We start from the raw sequence: 15,138 nt of genomic DNA on the forward strand, positions 1-15,138 counted from the left end.
GATAAAATTAAATTTTTTTTTAAATGAATTGGAGTACCTCAAGTGTTTCATTATATAAATATAAATAATTATATTTTGTCCATAAAAAGACTCTTAGATTAAGGGAGCTTAACCTGTTTCAATCCATAATATTTTTTTCTTTAATTTTTCAATATACGGTGAGTCAAATTAACGCAGGGATTTTGAATCGTTTTCACATATTTACTCATAGATTTAAGCTTCTTTTAATAAGCCTAAATTTAAGAAAATAAAAAGTATAGGTAAATTTTAAAGACAAACTGAAATAATACAAAATTAAGAATTTAAAAATAAAAGCACTTTAAAATACAAAAGCAAACTAAAAAATGTATAGAATTATCACTAAGTGTAAAACAAAACAATGGAAACGATTAAAAACATAAAATTGTAAGAAATGAATCGATGCTAATAAAAAGTAATAAAACTCATTTGAACATGCAACAAAAATCTCAATTAAAAACAAATTTATGTCTCAAAATAATTATAAAACATACACAAGTTCTGTTTTTTTTTTTTTTTTTAATTTTCTTATTATACTTGAGATTGATGAAAGCTAAGCCATCCACCCACTCTTAAGTAGTTTACTTAGTTTGTACTTTTAATTTCTCAAGACTTCAACTCATATTTAAAGAAATTCTGAAAACATAGATATTAATACATAGTCCTTAATTTTGTAATCTCAAAATTCAATCTATGGCTTTTTAACATAGATATAAAAGACAGACTTAAATAAAAAGAAGGTTAAAACCACTTTGGCGTCCCTGTTTTCGTTATGTTTTCCCAATTGGGTCCCCATCTTTTAAAAACTCCCAATTAAGTCCCTTTAAGTGTTAATTTGAAACCAATTAACCCTTTCCATTAAAAATCGTTAACGGTGTTAAACTATTGCAGATGTGTTGGCTGACGTGGTAGTGGTTTAAGTATGTAGTGAAACGTGTCAATAAATTGAGTGGATACGTGGCCTTTTAATGAAATATTAAAAAATGGTAATGATCAATTAGTTATAAACTGAAATTAAAAAGGGGAATTAGGTTTCAGTTAATTGAAAAAGGGATTTAGGGTTCAGTTAATTAAAAAAGGGCATTACGGGGTTCACTTAAATGAAAAGGGGAATTAGGGTTCTGGAACATCGAAAAGCAATTGGGTTCTGGGACTGATACAAGCTTCAGAGGAGTGCATCGCAAGTTCATACACATCACAAGTTTCAGACAAATCATACGTGAATCAGTCATTGCAGCTTCGTCATTCCTTACTTTAAGTTGAATCGCGACTTCGTTCTGCGTTTTGGTGTAGTCGTTTCTCTTGAAATTGGTGGAAGGTAAGTTAGTTAATTGGGGATGGGTTTTTTAATATGTTGATTATTTGGGAATGCCTTTATGTAATATCTTGATGAGTTGTAAAAAGTTGTTTTATGGGGATGCCTTTTTTAATGTCTTGATTGTTGTGGTTTCTCTTGAATCTGCTGAGACTGTAGTTTAATATTTGATTGTGATAGTTCGTATTGTTATGTAGGGATGGCTTTTTTATATGTGGGGTATGGGTTGTCTGAAAATTTGTTGTATTGTCTTTGCGGTTGTGGTCCCCCATGTCCCCCATAGTTATACTTAGATCCTGTTGTCGTTATCACTTTATTAATCGGTGTCTTTTGTCCTTTTATGGTTATTGGTAGGTGTAGCATATTGTTTACGGTTACGGTGTTGTGAGTGATGGACCATATCGAAGTAGTTATTCATCATGGGAGAAAGTTCGTGAATGAGGGATGCTTAAAGTATGAAGGGCTAATTGAGACATTTGTATTTGATCCTGACGTATGGAGTTTTTTTGTGGTAGTGAGTGTAGTAAAAAGTCTAGGGTACGATGGTTTTAAAGAGTTGTGGTACTCTGTTGGTTGTGGTCCTATCTTAGATGATAGGCTAGAAGCACTGACTGATGACGTAGGTGCCATGCAAATGGTCACTTTAGCTCACTTAAATGGACGAGTTCATATGTATGTAGTGCACAATGTGTCTGAGGCTGAAGTCATTCACATGATTGAGTTTAACGTTGATGAAGAAGGTGAGGATGTAGCTGGTGATGGTGAGAGGATAACTGATGAGGGGATAGCTGATGAAAGGGTAGGTGATGAGGGGGTAACTGAGGAGGAAGTGGTTGTCGGGCAGGCAGAGGAAGTTCATGGTGAGGCTGCTGTCTCACCAGATGGTCAGGGTGGGGATCTTGCTGGGGATGTTGCTGGTACTGAGGTTGATGAAGATTATGTTCAGATGGCAGAGGTTAATAGGGCAGAAGAAGTTGAAGTTGAACTTGAGTCTCCTAGTACTGAGGTTAATAGGGGAGAGGAAGTAGATGGTATTGAGGTGCAGCCTGATAGTGTTGAGGTTGATACGGTACAACCATGTGAAGTTGAAGTTGAGGCTGAGAGGATACAACCACAGGATGGTCAGATGGATGATGTAGAAGTTGGTGATTGGAGTTCAACACATGAAAGTGATGGTGAGATGGAGGTTGCCAACACATGCTTTCCAAAATACCATTTTCATTAAAGATAACAACCATACATTAAACATCTGGTCCACTACATTAAACATCTGAAGCACTATATCTTCCGAGCACAAAACTACAATAACATAACAGACCACCTAACTAGGATAACATGACCACCATCACAGACCACCTAACTACAATAACATGACCAAATCCTGCAACTCATAACAAAACAAACCAATCCTAACTACATCAACATGACAACAACCTACAACTACATACATCATCAAGCCCTTCCTATCATCATTGCAATTAAAATCGTGTTCATTACAAATAGAACACTAACAACCACAACCAAATATTTCATCTCTCTTTGAAGACCCACCACAGCCTTCTCCACATCAGACATCTGCTTAACACCTTGCTTTTCAAAAGTCTTCCCCAACCTCACGTCATTTGCTTCCAAAAGCTCACAGCTAATACTTTCTTCAACTCCCCAATCACTNAACCATNTGAAGAAGTTGCATCCATTTTCACTCCCCAGCTTATACCTAGGGCAACCCCAGAACTGTTTCCCTCGATTCTTGGTGGTTCTTGCAGTCCTCAACACAGTCTTCTCTCCACAATGGNAGATCAGCGATGCATCTCCACGAGAGCTAACAGAACGCATATGCTTCCTTCCACAGTCATTGCAAGTTGAAGAGGAACAAGAATGCGCCATGGACATCGTTGCGTCTTGTAGTTTGGAACTTCCCTCTTCAAGTGCAACCCAAGCTTCAACTCAAAAGAACCTTAAATACCTCGATCTGGGTTCTCCACTTCAGAACTTAAGCTCAATCACGATTTCATGATTCTCCTAATTACTCAATTATAAATATAATTACAAATCTTAATGAATGGAAAAAATGACACGTTTCATTCAACAGTGCCAAATGTCGCAAATCAGTAGAACGTCTACCACGTCAATCAACACATCTGCAATAGTTTAACACCGTTAACGATTTTTAACGGGAAGGGTTAATTGGTTTCAAATTAATACTTAAAGGGACTTAATTGAGAGTTTTTAAAAGACGGGGACCCAATTGGAAAAACATAACGAAAACAGGGACGCCAAAGTGGTTTTAACCTAAAAAGAACTTAGGATAGAAACTCACAAATTTTGATCTAGAAAGTTTATAACAAGTTCTGCACCGGAAATTAATTTTCAATCCAAACAATTTCAGTTAGATGCTTGATTTAATATTCAAATTGACACGGTTGCTTAATTTCTTCACATCAAATTCAATGACTGCAACTACTTAACCTGTTTGAATAAAGTTATCAATTCAATGAATCAACCATTGAGAGAAAATTAGTGCCACTTAAAACCAGTTCCGTTGAGTCAAGTTGCTTAAGAATTTTGGGCCACTAGATTACAATGATTCAGTTCTTCTAATGAAAATTGTCACATCGTCTTGACAAAAATATAACTTCGGATTAGAAAGAACAGATTGATACCAACAGTTTCCACTAATTGACTAAAAAAAAAGATAAAAACAAGACGAAAAAAATGACACAATTAAGACTAAGACGCTCAAAATGTCACAATCTTAATCGAGAAGTCAAGGAAATTTCATCACTTTGTATTGAAAATTCAAAAATAAGAATTCAAAACTTCTAATGAACTTAAAGGCAATTTCACTCAGAGCAAAAAGCTTCACTTTTACAAAATGATTCTTCCTCTTACAAAAGTTCATGAGCCTATTTATACCATGGATCAGCACAACATGCACATCCACTAAGGCTCATCTAATAAGCCATTTATAAGAAAAAGAAAACTAATAAAAACTAATGTCTAAGGAGTCTGTAATTACAAAAATGTATAGAAAACAAAAATATAAGACTCAATAAAGGCCTAATACAAGAAATTAAAAAAAATTAAATTTAAATTACAAGAAAAGAAATTAAGAAGCCTAAAAGTTCTAAATTTATTTTTAACCCCTTCATGAACTTATTATGGATGATCTACAATCAAACCCTAAACTACTTGATCCACCTTCTTTTGATAATGGTGCACCCCCATTAGAATATCATGTATTATAATGCACTCCAAGGCTCCTTTTGGTTGGGGAATATGACATTTCAGGAATTTACTAATAGTATCATAGTACAAAAATATTGTTGGATTGCGTTAACTTTGACAATTTCATTCAGCTACGCCTTGCTCATCATCTTCGGTTACAATTGAATTAGTTCCCAAGTTTTCAGGTGATATTGGGAAATGGAAATTAAATAATGGCACAAGGATTGGTACAAAGACATGTTCGTATATTTCTTTAGGCCCTTATATTTCTTACTACAATGTTTTTACAACATTGGGGAGAACTTTTCCAACTATGGGGGCCAAAATCATTTATTTGCAAAGCTATCTAATTTTTTGTTGTGGTTCAAAGTGGTAATTACTTAGGTCATACAATTTTTGAAAAAGTTGTAGTTATGGATTACTGATCAAAAGAGTTCATAATTTAGGCACCATTTGTTTACATGAATGTGTTTTAAAATGTCTGACAAATCAAGTTATTCAAACACTAGAACAAGAAGCTTGGTTGCATAAACTTTTGGGGTATGATTTCACTATAGAATACAAACCTAACAAAGATAATCTTGTCGATTTGTAATTTCGAATGTTTCAAATTTGATTATCATCCAAGAATTGAGAGCTACTCTTCGTTCTTACCCAACTTCATTTAAGCTAATGATCTTATGCATCCAAGGCACACACCATGCACAACGATATTAAAAACTTTGATCAACAATGTGTGACTTGTCAACAAGCTAAAGCTTCAGCTTCTCTACATATGGGGTTGCTTCAACCACTTCCAAATATGTAGCAAATATAGGGAAGATTTGGTTATGGATTTCATAGTTTAATTGCCTCTTTCATTTGACAAATTGACCAAATATGAATATTTTGCTCCTTTTAAAACTAATTATTCCACTCAGCAAGTGGTTGAGACATCCATTAATATTGTTCTCCTGGGATACGTACTGTATAATACTTCATTGCACTGGTATGACAATTTATTGCAGGTTATGATCATGACCTACTTGCTTTATCAAAGTATACACTAGACTATATAGACCCTATCTCACTGCAGGAATTGCTACAACGTGACTTTGTCCTTAGCCAATTGAAGAACAATTGATTGGAAGCTCAAACATTAGAGTACGTTGATAAGAAAAGTGTTCCTTTACAGTTCAAAGTGGGAGATATGGCTTTTGTCAAATTGAAGCCATATACGAAGGACTCAGTGGCCCTTCGAAATAAATTAGAAGTTGAGTGTGAGATAATGGACCTTTTCCAATAGAGCAAAAAACGTATGACCAACTGCATAGAAATTTTTATTGCCACTAACTGGAAAAATGCACCCAGCTTTTTTTGTGTCCTTATTGAAGCTATTAAAGGTGTTCATGATCAAAAATACATTGCAATACCATACATGTCTATTGAGTTGGGTTCTATAATCTAACCAAGTGAGGTTATGCAATCTTGAACCATCATTAGAAACAACATGTCCCTCAAGTATTAGTCCAATACAAGGATTAGATGAAACCAACATTTCTTGTGGGAATTATACTTCACTTCCATCTGACTTTCATACCTTAAACAATGACGAATAGGACAAATGACAAGAAAACAAGAGAAATGCAAACCAAAAAAAAAAAATAACTAACTCCACTGAAGGACTACATTTGGTGTAATAAATAAATATGATGCAACAACATTTGGTGCAACAACATTCTCCATTGTATAAACCATATAATAGTAATAGGATAGGAAAACTTTCCTTCATTTCATTTTATCACATTCTTGTATTCTTCTTTAAATATTTTGTACCTTACCTATATGAACCATCAGGCATAAATAAAAACACACCCTCCATATCGTACAACAAATATTTTGATGACGAGGGTAAGATGATGGGTATATACACACCCAAACCACCAACCCAAAGTGGAAGAGTTTTATGGGCAACTCCCAACAAGTTTTGCCAATAATCTAAATGCAAACCCTTTACATTAGAAAAAAATCCATACGATAATATCCTTCCCAATCAATAAGAACCCCTAATGGAGATATAAGATTGGTTTGATGGTAAATTAAAAGGAAAGGTGAGAGAAATTATGAGTTCAACTTTCCCCACTAGCACTTGAAAAATATAAAATTGGTTTGATGAATTTGGAAAAGGGAGAGAGAGATTGTGGATTTAATTCCTCCCACTAACAAATACTAACTAACATTGCCAATAATAATAAAAAAAAAAACACTCTAATATTGGTTCATCAAGAATATATTGTTAAGAGCAGTTTGAAGAAAGTGTTTCCTGGAATAGTTTTATGATCTCAACGTCACAACACTAGACAATTGATGAAGCTACTAAATAAACATTGTAAAAAGACAATTCTCGACATTTATATTGAACATTAACGTCATAGGCAAAGTGGTTATAACTTCATCCATCCAAATAGATTTTGTACTTATATCATCTTGAAGAATGAGGAGACATCAGAAACACAGACTATGTGTGATTCATTTGTCAATTTTTCAGATCCTTGATTTGATTGTCCGGTATCTGAAACTTGAAGTTAAAGAAATAGCTTGCCTCCATAACAAAGAACCATCATCAGAAGTTTCCAAGGATTTCGCACTATTAGTCAGTAAAATTATGTTAGGAATCAAGGAGCAACGTCAAAAGATACAAATTGACAGCAAATAAGACTAACTTCAGAACAATATGTTAATATCAGCTGAAGAAATGCATTTTCAAACTTGCAACACTATTTATTAAAGACCCTTCAATGCTAAACAAGTTAATAGTTTAATACCTGTTCTATTCATTCCATCAACAAATATCAGAGTTTCATTCAGCGGGTGGTAGAGGCTCAACAAAGTTGATATCCTTTGCCTCTGCCATTTCAACTTCATACGAGTTGTTAACTGAAGATTTCTCATCTTCCATTGCCATCCGCTTCAGTTTCTCCTGTTTTATGTGGCGAAGCTCATATCTGATTAGCAGCAGTGAAGGGAGTCATATTTAATCAAAAAGCATGAATTGGACATTTTACCCCCTCTTTTTGTTAATTTGGTATCCATGAATACGTGATAGGCATTGTGAATGTGTGCATGCACAAAATATGGGGTAGAGTGGAACAAAGATAGCAAAATTCTCAATGCAGCTACTATCTACAAAATAAGTAGTCAAAACTTCAAAGTAATTCAGTTTTACTCATTCGCAAATAATCATAGAAGAATTTGCAAGAATTTGTATGACTTACTCGAGAACATGGCTTCTGGTAAGCTTAAAGTAAATTTTCCAGAATTGATTTTCCTTCAAATGGCGTGGACACAGTGCATATCTCAATTGAGATATCTCCTGGAATATAACAAAAATCATAATTATTTATGGGTACTAATTGAATGGCTTTGTTTATCCTTCCCTCATCCAACTATAACATTATATATATTAATATTGTTTTGAATAAAGTCAAATCAAAAGTTAGTAATATAAGCCATCAACACTGCCACCACAGATTGTTAAAAAACAGCAAAATCTTACTTTTAGTTCTTCATATTTTGACATTTTTTTTCGTTTTGGTACAGTAAGTTTTAAAAGAGTCAATTAAATATTATTTTAGTTTTTTAACAAAAATGTTAAATAGATTAACAAAGTTGACTAACGTATCTATTAACCTATTTAACGTTTTAATTAAACATGACCAAAATGAAACTTTTTTAAATCATAAATTATGCAAATGAACCTTTTTAAAAACATAAAGTACCAAATGAGACTTTTAAAACTCTGATAAAGGACACCTTAGCTAACTCTAATAACATATTTAACTTTATAGGTAAAGAGAATAAAAATGAACCTTTTTGAAAGCATTAAGTACCAAATCCAGACTTTTAAAACTCAACGTAAGAATACCAACATGAAAGACTAAAAGTGATATTTAGCCTTAAAAAACTATTTTAGCCAGTTTACATAGAAAGGGTTGCTTACAAATCAGGGTGACTACACCATGAAAGGGCTCAGACAAACCAAAAACAAGATATGATACTAAACAATGACTACTGATAGGAGCACCAACATTCGTCAACTAATCAAAGAGTTGTTTGAGACACTGACAGTATGCAAAACATTCGAAAATTCATCAATGCAAGCGGAAGAGAAATCTACTCTAAAGCAACATGGGAAATATGGTTGACCTAAATAATTGCACCTAAACAATTCCAATTAGCCATAGCCATGGAGCCTTTCTCCATGACATTAGCGGTGACATCAAAAGAGATGACAGAATAGATCCACTAAAGTACAATAGAATTAAGTGTTGTCCACTGCTCATGATCAACATCAGTTGGAGCCAGACGTTCCTTCTCCATAACATAATGGTCCTTCTCCATGTCCAACACAAAAGGGATGCTACTTTTGATATTATTGATGTGAAATTTAGGTTTACCCGAGGAGGACTTTGGCAGAGGAACCACAATGACTGGTGAGGAGCCAGGATCGAAATTGGTTGAAGACATGGCATCAACTATGGGGCACCAGTGAATAAAAATAAAAGAGGCAGTCGTTGGGTTGTCAGGTGGCGGTGTAGGGTTGTTAGAGCCAGGAATGACGTGTGGAAAGGAGAATGAAGGGAGGGGTGGCTCACAGCTGCTAGAAGAGGACGAGCAGCCCACGAGTGGTTGAAGAAAGGGAGTGAAGGTGCAGAAGCAGGTTGTTGGTGAAGATCAAAGGAGCGACGACAATTGGAAGCAAGGAGAGCCTTGGAGTGTGAAGCGATATGTAAAAGAGAAGAAGTGCACAACTATCAAACACAAGGAGGTGAAGTTTGGATCATAGAGACTCGTGATATACAGGCAAACAATTGGCTTAATTCCAGGAGAATAATTCCTATTCTATCATATATGTATGTGTGTATTTATGTATATACATATATATGTGATATGTATGTGTATATGTATATGTATATATGTATTTATATACCTTTGTGAAAAAATCTTGTGAGAAGTTTATCCATAGCATATGATGTGTGACAATAAATTGAAGTCTTTGTTGGTGCCTAGCACTAATAGCTATCGACAAATAATAACAAAAAATTAATCACTTTGGAACATTAATATACATACAGTAACCTAATCAAAGATGACAATATATATAAATTCCTATTGATATACCCACAAGAACTCTGGTAATTGTGACTCGATTGTAATGTATCAAGCATGGAAATAGGCAATACCCTTTTCATTTAATTTCTTAAATAAAATATTTTCTAAACAAGAAAGTATATAAAAATTTAGCATTCAAATACTTGGGCAATCACATGTACGTATAAGAATGAGGGATGGTTAGTACAATTAGGATATTAAATAGTTAATTAGGGGTTAATGTGTTAACCCAGAGGTAAGTGTCCGTGAAAATAAAATTGACAAAAGTTACAGAAATCACACAATAGCCTTGAGGAAAGGAAGATATCTATAAGATATCCTACGTAGCCAGTTGTATATACTGATCTTCTATCTGCCTATGTTGGTAGTGTGGTCTGTAATTTTATACATGACCCCAAGAAAGCAAACAATAGGCAGTTGATAGAATCCTCCAATATTTGAAGGCAAGTCTCGGGAAATCGCTATTCAGTATAGCAAGAACATTGTCCTCCATCGAGATATATACAGATGCAGACTGTTTCAAGTCAGTCGTCGATAGGAAAGTCACTTCTGGATATTGTAACTAGATGTTCAATCTAGAGCACAAGCAAAATTTAGAGCTATGCAACCCAACATGTGTGGAGGATTATAAATGAAGATTATTCTTGATGACCTCAAAGTAAAGTATGAGAGGCAGACAATGAGCCTTTGCGACAACAGTTCAACTATTAGAATTGTCCATAACCCAACTCAACAGGAGAGGACAGGAGAAAACAAAGAGAGATTGACGAACTTTGTTCAAGAAAAGTTAGACAGGGGTGGTCTTTTAGCTACTACAAATGTTCTTACGAGGCTCCAACTAGTAAAAGTCTTCACCAAGGTCCTGTATAATGTTGCATTAATAATTTATCATGTTTAAAGCTGCTAAATCTAAATTGGCTTAATTTTGCACACAATCGTCTTAATTGATGACTACAGCATTTACAGTCAACCAACAATCATAAGTGAAAGAAATTTATTCAATTTTCATTCTATTTTTCTCGGTTCTAGTTTAATTATTTACACTGGATCATTCATAATAGTGAACAAAAATTGCCAGGTAGCAGGAAAACAATCACTTAGTTCTGTCAGGAAAGTGGGAGCCTTTTTGGAGGTTGTAGGCTTAACCCGTTCATTGTTCTTTTGGGGGGCCATCACTTCCTCAGCTATGAGTCTCCACCTTTCGCTATATAAGTGATTTGTTGAATGGGCTTGCTTGGAGTCCTTACAAACACATCCATGAACATTTCCTTATCTAGCCATGCAGTCCTTTAAAGACTCACCAATTTGCTACTTGATGTCAAACAAATCTCCTATTTTGAGAGGTTTTACTTTATTCACATCAAACTAATTAAAGAACAAACTAGACAATTCCACGTGTAAGGATACATTCCTGCCAGGCAAAGTGCTAAAGCAATCCAACATGGCATCAGACAAGATCTCTACAAACATTTTGGATCACACCATGTCTGATTCTTTTAATATCAACATTTGTGCCCGAAAGGCCTTAAGTTGATTGGCAGGATCCACGACTGCTATAATCTTTTAAAGACAACATGGGAAAATAGTCTATTTGTACAAAGACTATGGTCTCATAAATGATGGTTCCAAGCTAGGGAAAACGGAGGATTTTGCCAGAAACTCGACCTTCAATGTAACTAGTTGAAATCCTTGACATGGACCGCTCCCCACCACAGACATCATCTAGTGGAATACAACTTTTATTGTCATTGTCTATTCCTAATATAGTTTCCCTTCGTGAAAAGAAGAAACATGATCAGACAGAGCTTTGCTCCTTTAAGTGGGGCCACTTGATTACACTTCGAATAGGCCACTCAATCGTCAGAAAAAGAAAAAAAAAGACTACTAATCAACGGGATGGATACTAGGCAATGTCATGCAAGCAAACAAATACAAAATACATGATTTTATAGATTACATTAAGGAGTGTCATCAACCTTGCAATATTTGGGATACCAATGAAGGAAAGATCCTCTATTTATACAAACGAGCACAAGTAATTTTACTGTTTAATACTTCAAGTGTTCAACATCACAAATAAACAAGAATAGTTAAAGACAAACCTTGACTCTTGATAGAACGAGGATTGCATGTCTCTCTTGCCAATCGGAGAGATCCTTTCGAACTTTGCTTGAAGAAGATTGAGTTTCTACCCAATAACTGCCTTCATCTTCATCTGCAACCAAAAAACAAAATTGAACAAAAGAAGATTTCTTTTTTCAAATAAAAAAAAATAGATAACTCAAAAATAACACTGCAACAACATTGGGTTTCTCTGAGAAGAATACGAAACTACAGCTGCCAATTCCAAGCAACCAATAATCACGATTACTTAGTGTGACAATTAAAGAAATACATCAACTGTGGTGAATGGTAAAACAGACAAGAAAAATAACGAAAATTGAAAATTAAAAAAATGGGCCCTGTAATCACACAATTTTTGTTCAATTAGGGTACAAACATTAGAGGGAAACCTTTGAGAGGGAAATTCTTAAATGTGTCGACGGTGAAGGACTTGACGTGGTTGATGAGTTCCTCGGTAATCCCATATACGCTTTCTTCTTGTTGTTGATGCTGCAGTTTGGAGTTAGACTGTGTTTGGGTATTTGGGGTTTTGCTATTCCTTGAACTCCTAGAAAAGCTGCTTCTAAGCCAATCCATCTTAGGGTAGAGAGTTAGTTGCAGTTTTGAAGAGTTCTTACATTGGAAGAAGCTGTGCGGCCAAAGATACACGTTATGATTGAAGTAATAGTTCAGAATTTGGCTTTCCAAAGAATGTTTGCAAATATTAACAAGGGAATTCTACTTAAAAAGTTTGATACCATCATATCACGTATGAACTCTATTCAAAAGAAGTAAACTATTTTTTTAAATCTGAAAACTTGTGTTTTTTAATTATATTATCGAGGTATTTTTCCTTCCAGTTTTGAATCTTCTTTAACCAAAAATCTAAATTTAATTACTTACAAGGAAACTAATTATGTTAAAATAACTTTTCAACAAACTTGTCAGTAAAAATATTGTTTTGAATTATAATTTATTATGATTAAAGTTTATATTTATTATGAAAACTCACATACTTCCTTTGTATCTATTAATTTTACTAGATACATTATACGTACATACACTTTATACATCTTTAAATTTAAATATAAAGAATGTTTTGCTTTCAATTATATTATTTCTTTGATACAGAATTTTATCTTTTAATCTAAATTTGAGTGTTATCTTGCGAAAAACAAGTGATCGAAGTGGCATATTTTCAAAAATATAAGTTTCTCCTCTTTTCTCTTTTATATTTTTAGTCTTTTTAATTTCATTTCTAATTTTTCTTGTTTAATTCATAGACTTATTTTTATCTAGGTATGTTTTTCTCATATCATATCCTCTATTTGAGAATATCAATATGTATTTGTATATAACACTGATTGTGTTGTACATCCTAAAAAGAATTAAAACACTTGATTTTTAGTTTAGTTCAACTAAACAGTTTAGACGACTTGTTTAGTGTTGAGATAAAAAGTGATTAGAATATTTGTATAACAAGAATAGTTAAACTCACATCAATAAAACTTGTGCAATGTTCTTAAATATTAGTAAAACCTCTTCAAAGTTCTTAAGAGAGAACTCAATATAACTTTTTTCCTACTTTTTGTTTCTTAGAAAATCTTTTTAAATCTCTTATATATCACCAAAATCACGTACATAATTAATTTATATCTTTTTAATAAATTTGTTTAAGGAATAACCATTGTATATAAATCGCTTATATAATAACCAATTTATATGTCTTTCAAACAAAATCTACTTAATATCTTCTAAATAATTTTTCACCAAATATTTTCTTTCATATAAAACCTTTTAAAGAAAAAAAAAATCTTTTAAATTAATATATCAATATACCTTATATAATAACTCTTTCTAAATAAATATTTTTAAAATATTTAATTCTCATTTTTTAATATCTAATATATCTTATAATATCTAACCACGTTTAATATCTTTGTAATTAAATAATTATTAAACTCTTTTATCTTTTACTTAAAGTATCTACTTAACTTCGATTATTTATCTTCTTAATTATTATAATTTTTTTTGGGTGTTACACACTGAGTTTAGCCAAATGTATGAGAACCTGAAAAATGAAGGGTCATAATGTCTTGTCATTTATTTTAACTAGTAATGTGCATTTTCTGAAGTGTGACAAGAGTGCAACTAAATAGTAGTGTTGAGGCCTTGAACAACAAAGGTAGCTTTAAGTAGAAAATAAGGCTGAAGCACAAGGGTACTTAAATTATGGGAGTTTTGGTTTTCTCTTCAACGAAGTAGAAAATAAAAAAAATGTTTTCCTCTTGCTTTGAATGATAGGAAGGTTTTTCTCCCTGCTGTGATATGTAATATTTTCTGTAATCACTAAAATTAATGATGGACTAGTAGTATCTATAAAAAGAAATGAATCTTTATATTTTAAATTTGTAATAAATCATTTAAATTATAGTAAAAATAAGTTTTAGATATCGATAATTTATTTTAAAATTAATGAAATTGAATTTAGAATTAAATATAAAATATGAAAGATTATGTAGAAAAATAAAGAAGTGAAAAATATTTGAAAAAAATTATCATTATTTAGAGACCAATATTAATCATTTTTTGATGTTTATATATATATATATATATATATATATATATATATATATATATATATATATATATATATATATATTGTCACTAAATTGGTTTTGTATATAACATGATCATTTCTATATAATATGATTACTAAATTGGTTTCTATATACATGGTTACGAAATTAGATTCTATATATTTAATTACTAATTGATTTTTAGATATTTGGTTGCTACTTCTATTTAATTGATTGATAAATTAGTTTCTATAGATTTTGTACTAAATTTGTGTATAAAAGAAATTATAACATTAGTTACTAAAGTTTTAGCTAGACTGATTGAACTTAAATTGGTATCTAATTGAATTAGTGTTTAATTTATTTTTTTAGAGAATAATAATTTAGTTTCTTTTTGAAGAAAAAAACACGTATATTTATATATATTATACATTAAAAACGATTTAAATTTATTCTATAATTAACCTTAAACCCTAAAATAAAATTTAATAAACTAGAACATATCATAGAATATTGAAATTAAAACTGTTACATGTTTGTGGTAATAATTGAAATAATAGACAAACTCTAACAAGAAGGTTGGAATAGAGTTTTAAAACTTTTCCTAATTATAGTGCTAATGATTTTTAAAAATGTTTAGAAATGCAACAAAAGATAAAATGAAAACTCCTTTTTATACTGGTTCATTAAACTTGAGTTACATTCAGTTCTCTTTTAAGCACTCTTAAAGGGATTTATTAACAT

At 32.4% G+C, this 15,138-nt stretch overlaps 1 protein-coding gene across 1 annotated transcript; it reads right to left on the bottom strand.

The window, feature by feature from the left end:
- Nucleotides 1-6,794: 6,794 nt before the first annotated feature.
- On the bottom strand, nt 6,795-12,559 carry LOC106773612. Its single transcript, XM_014660330.2, has 5 exons — nt 12,226-12,559; nt 11,815-11,927; nt 7,816-7,913; nt 7,366-7,545; nt 6,795-7,187 (listed from the first exon to the last, which is right to left on the bottom strand). Exons 1-4 carry the CDS (start codon nt 12,410-12,412, stop codon nt 7,401-7,403), a joined length of 543 nt encoding a protein of 180 aa, XP_014515816.1. The 5' UTR covers nt 12,413-12,559; the 3' UTR covers nt 6,795-7,187; nt 7,366-7,400.
- Between the last annotated feature and the right edge of the window lie 2,579 nt (nt 12,560-15,138).

The sequence above is a fragment of the Vigna radiata genome, chromosome 9, assembly GCF_000741045.1.
Source record: "Vigna radiata var. radiata cultivar VC1973A chromosome 9, Vradiata_ver6, whole genome shotgun sequence".
Classification (NCBI taxonomy): domain Eukaryota; kingdom Viridiplantae; phylum Streptophyta; class Magnoliopsida; order Fabales; family Fabaceae; genus Vigna; species Vigna radiata.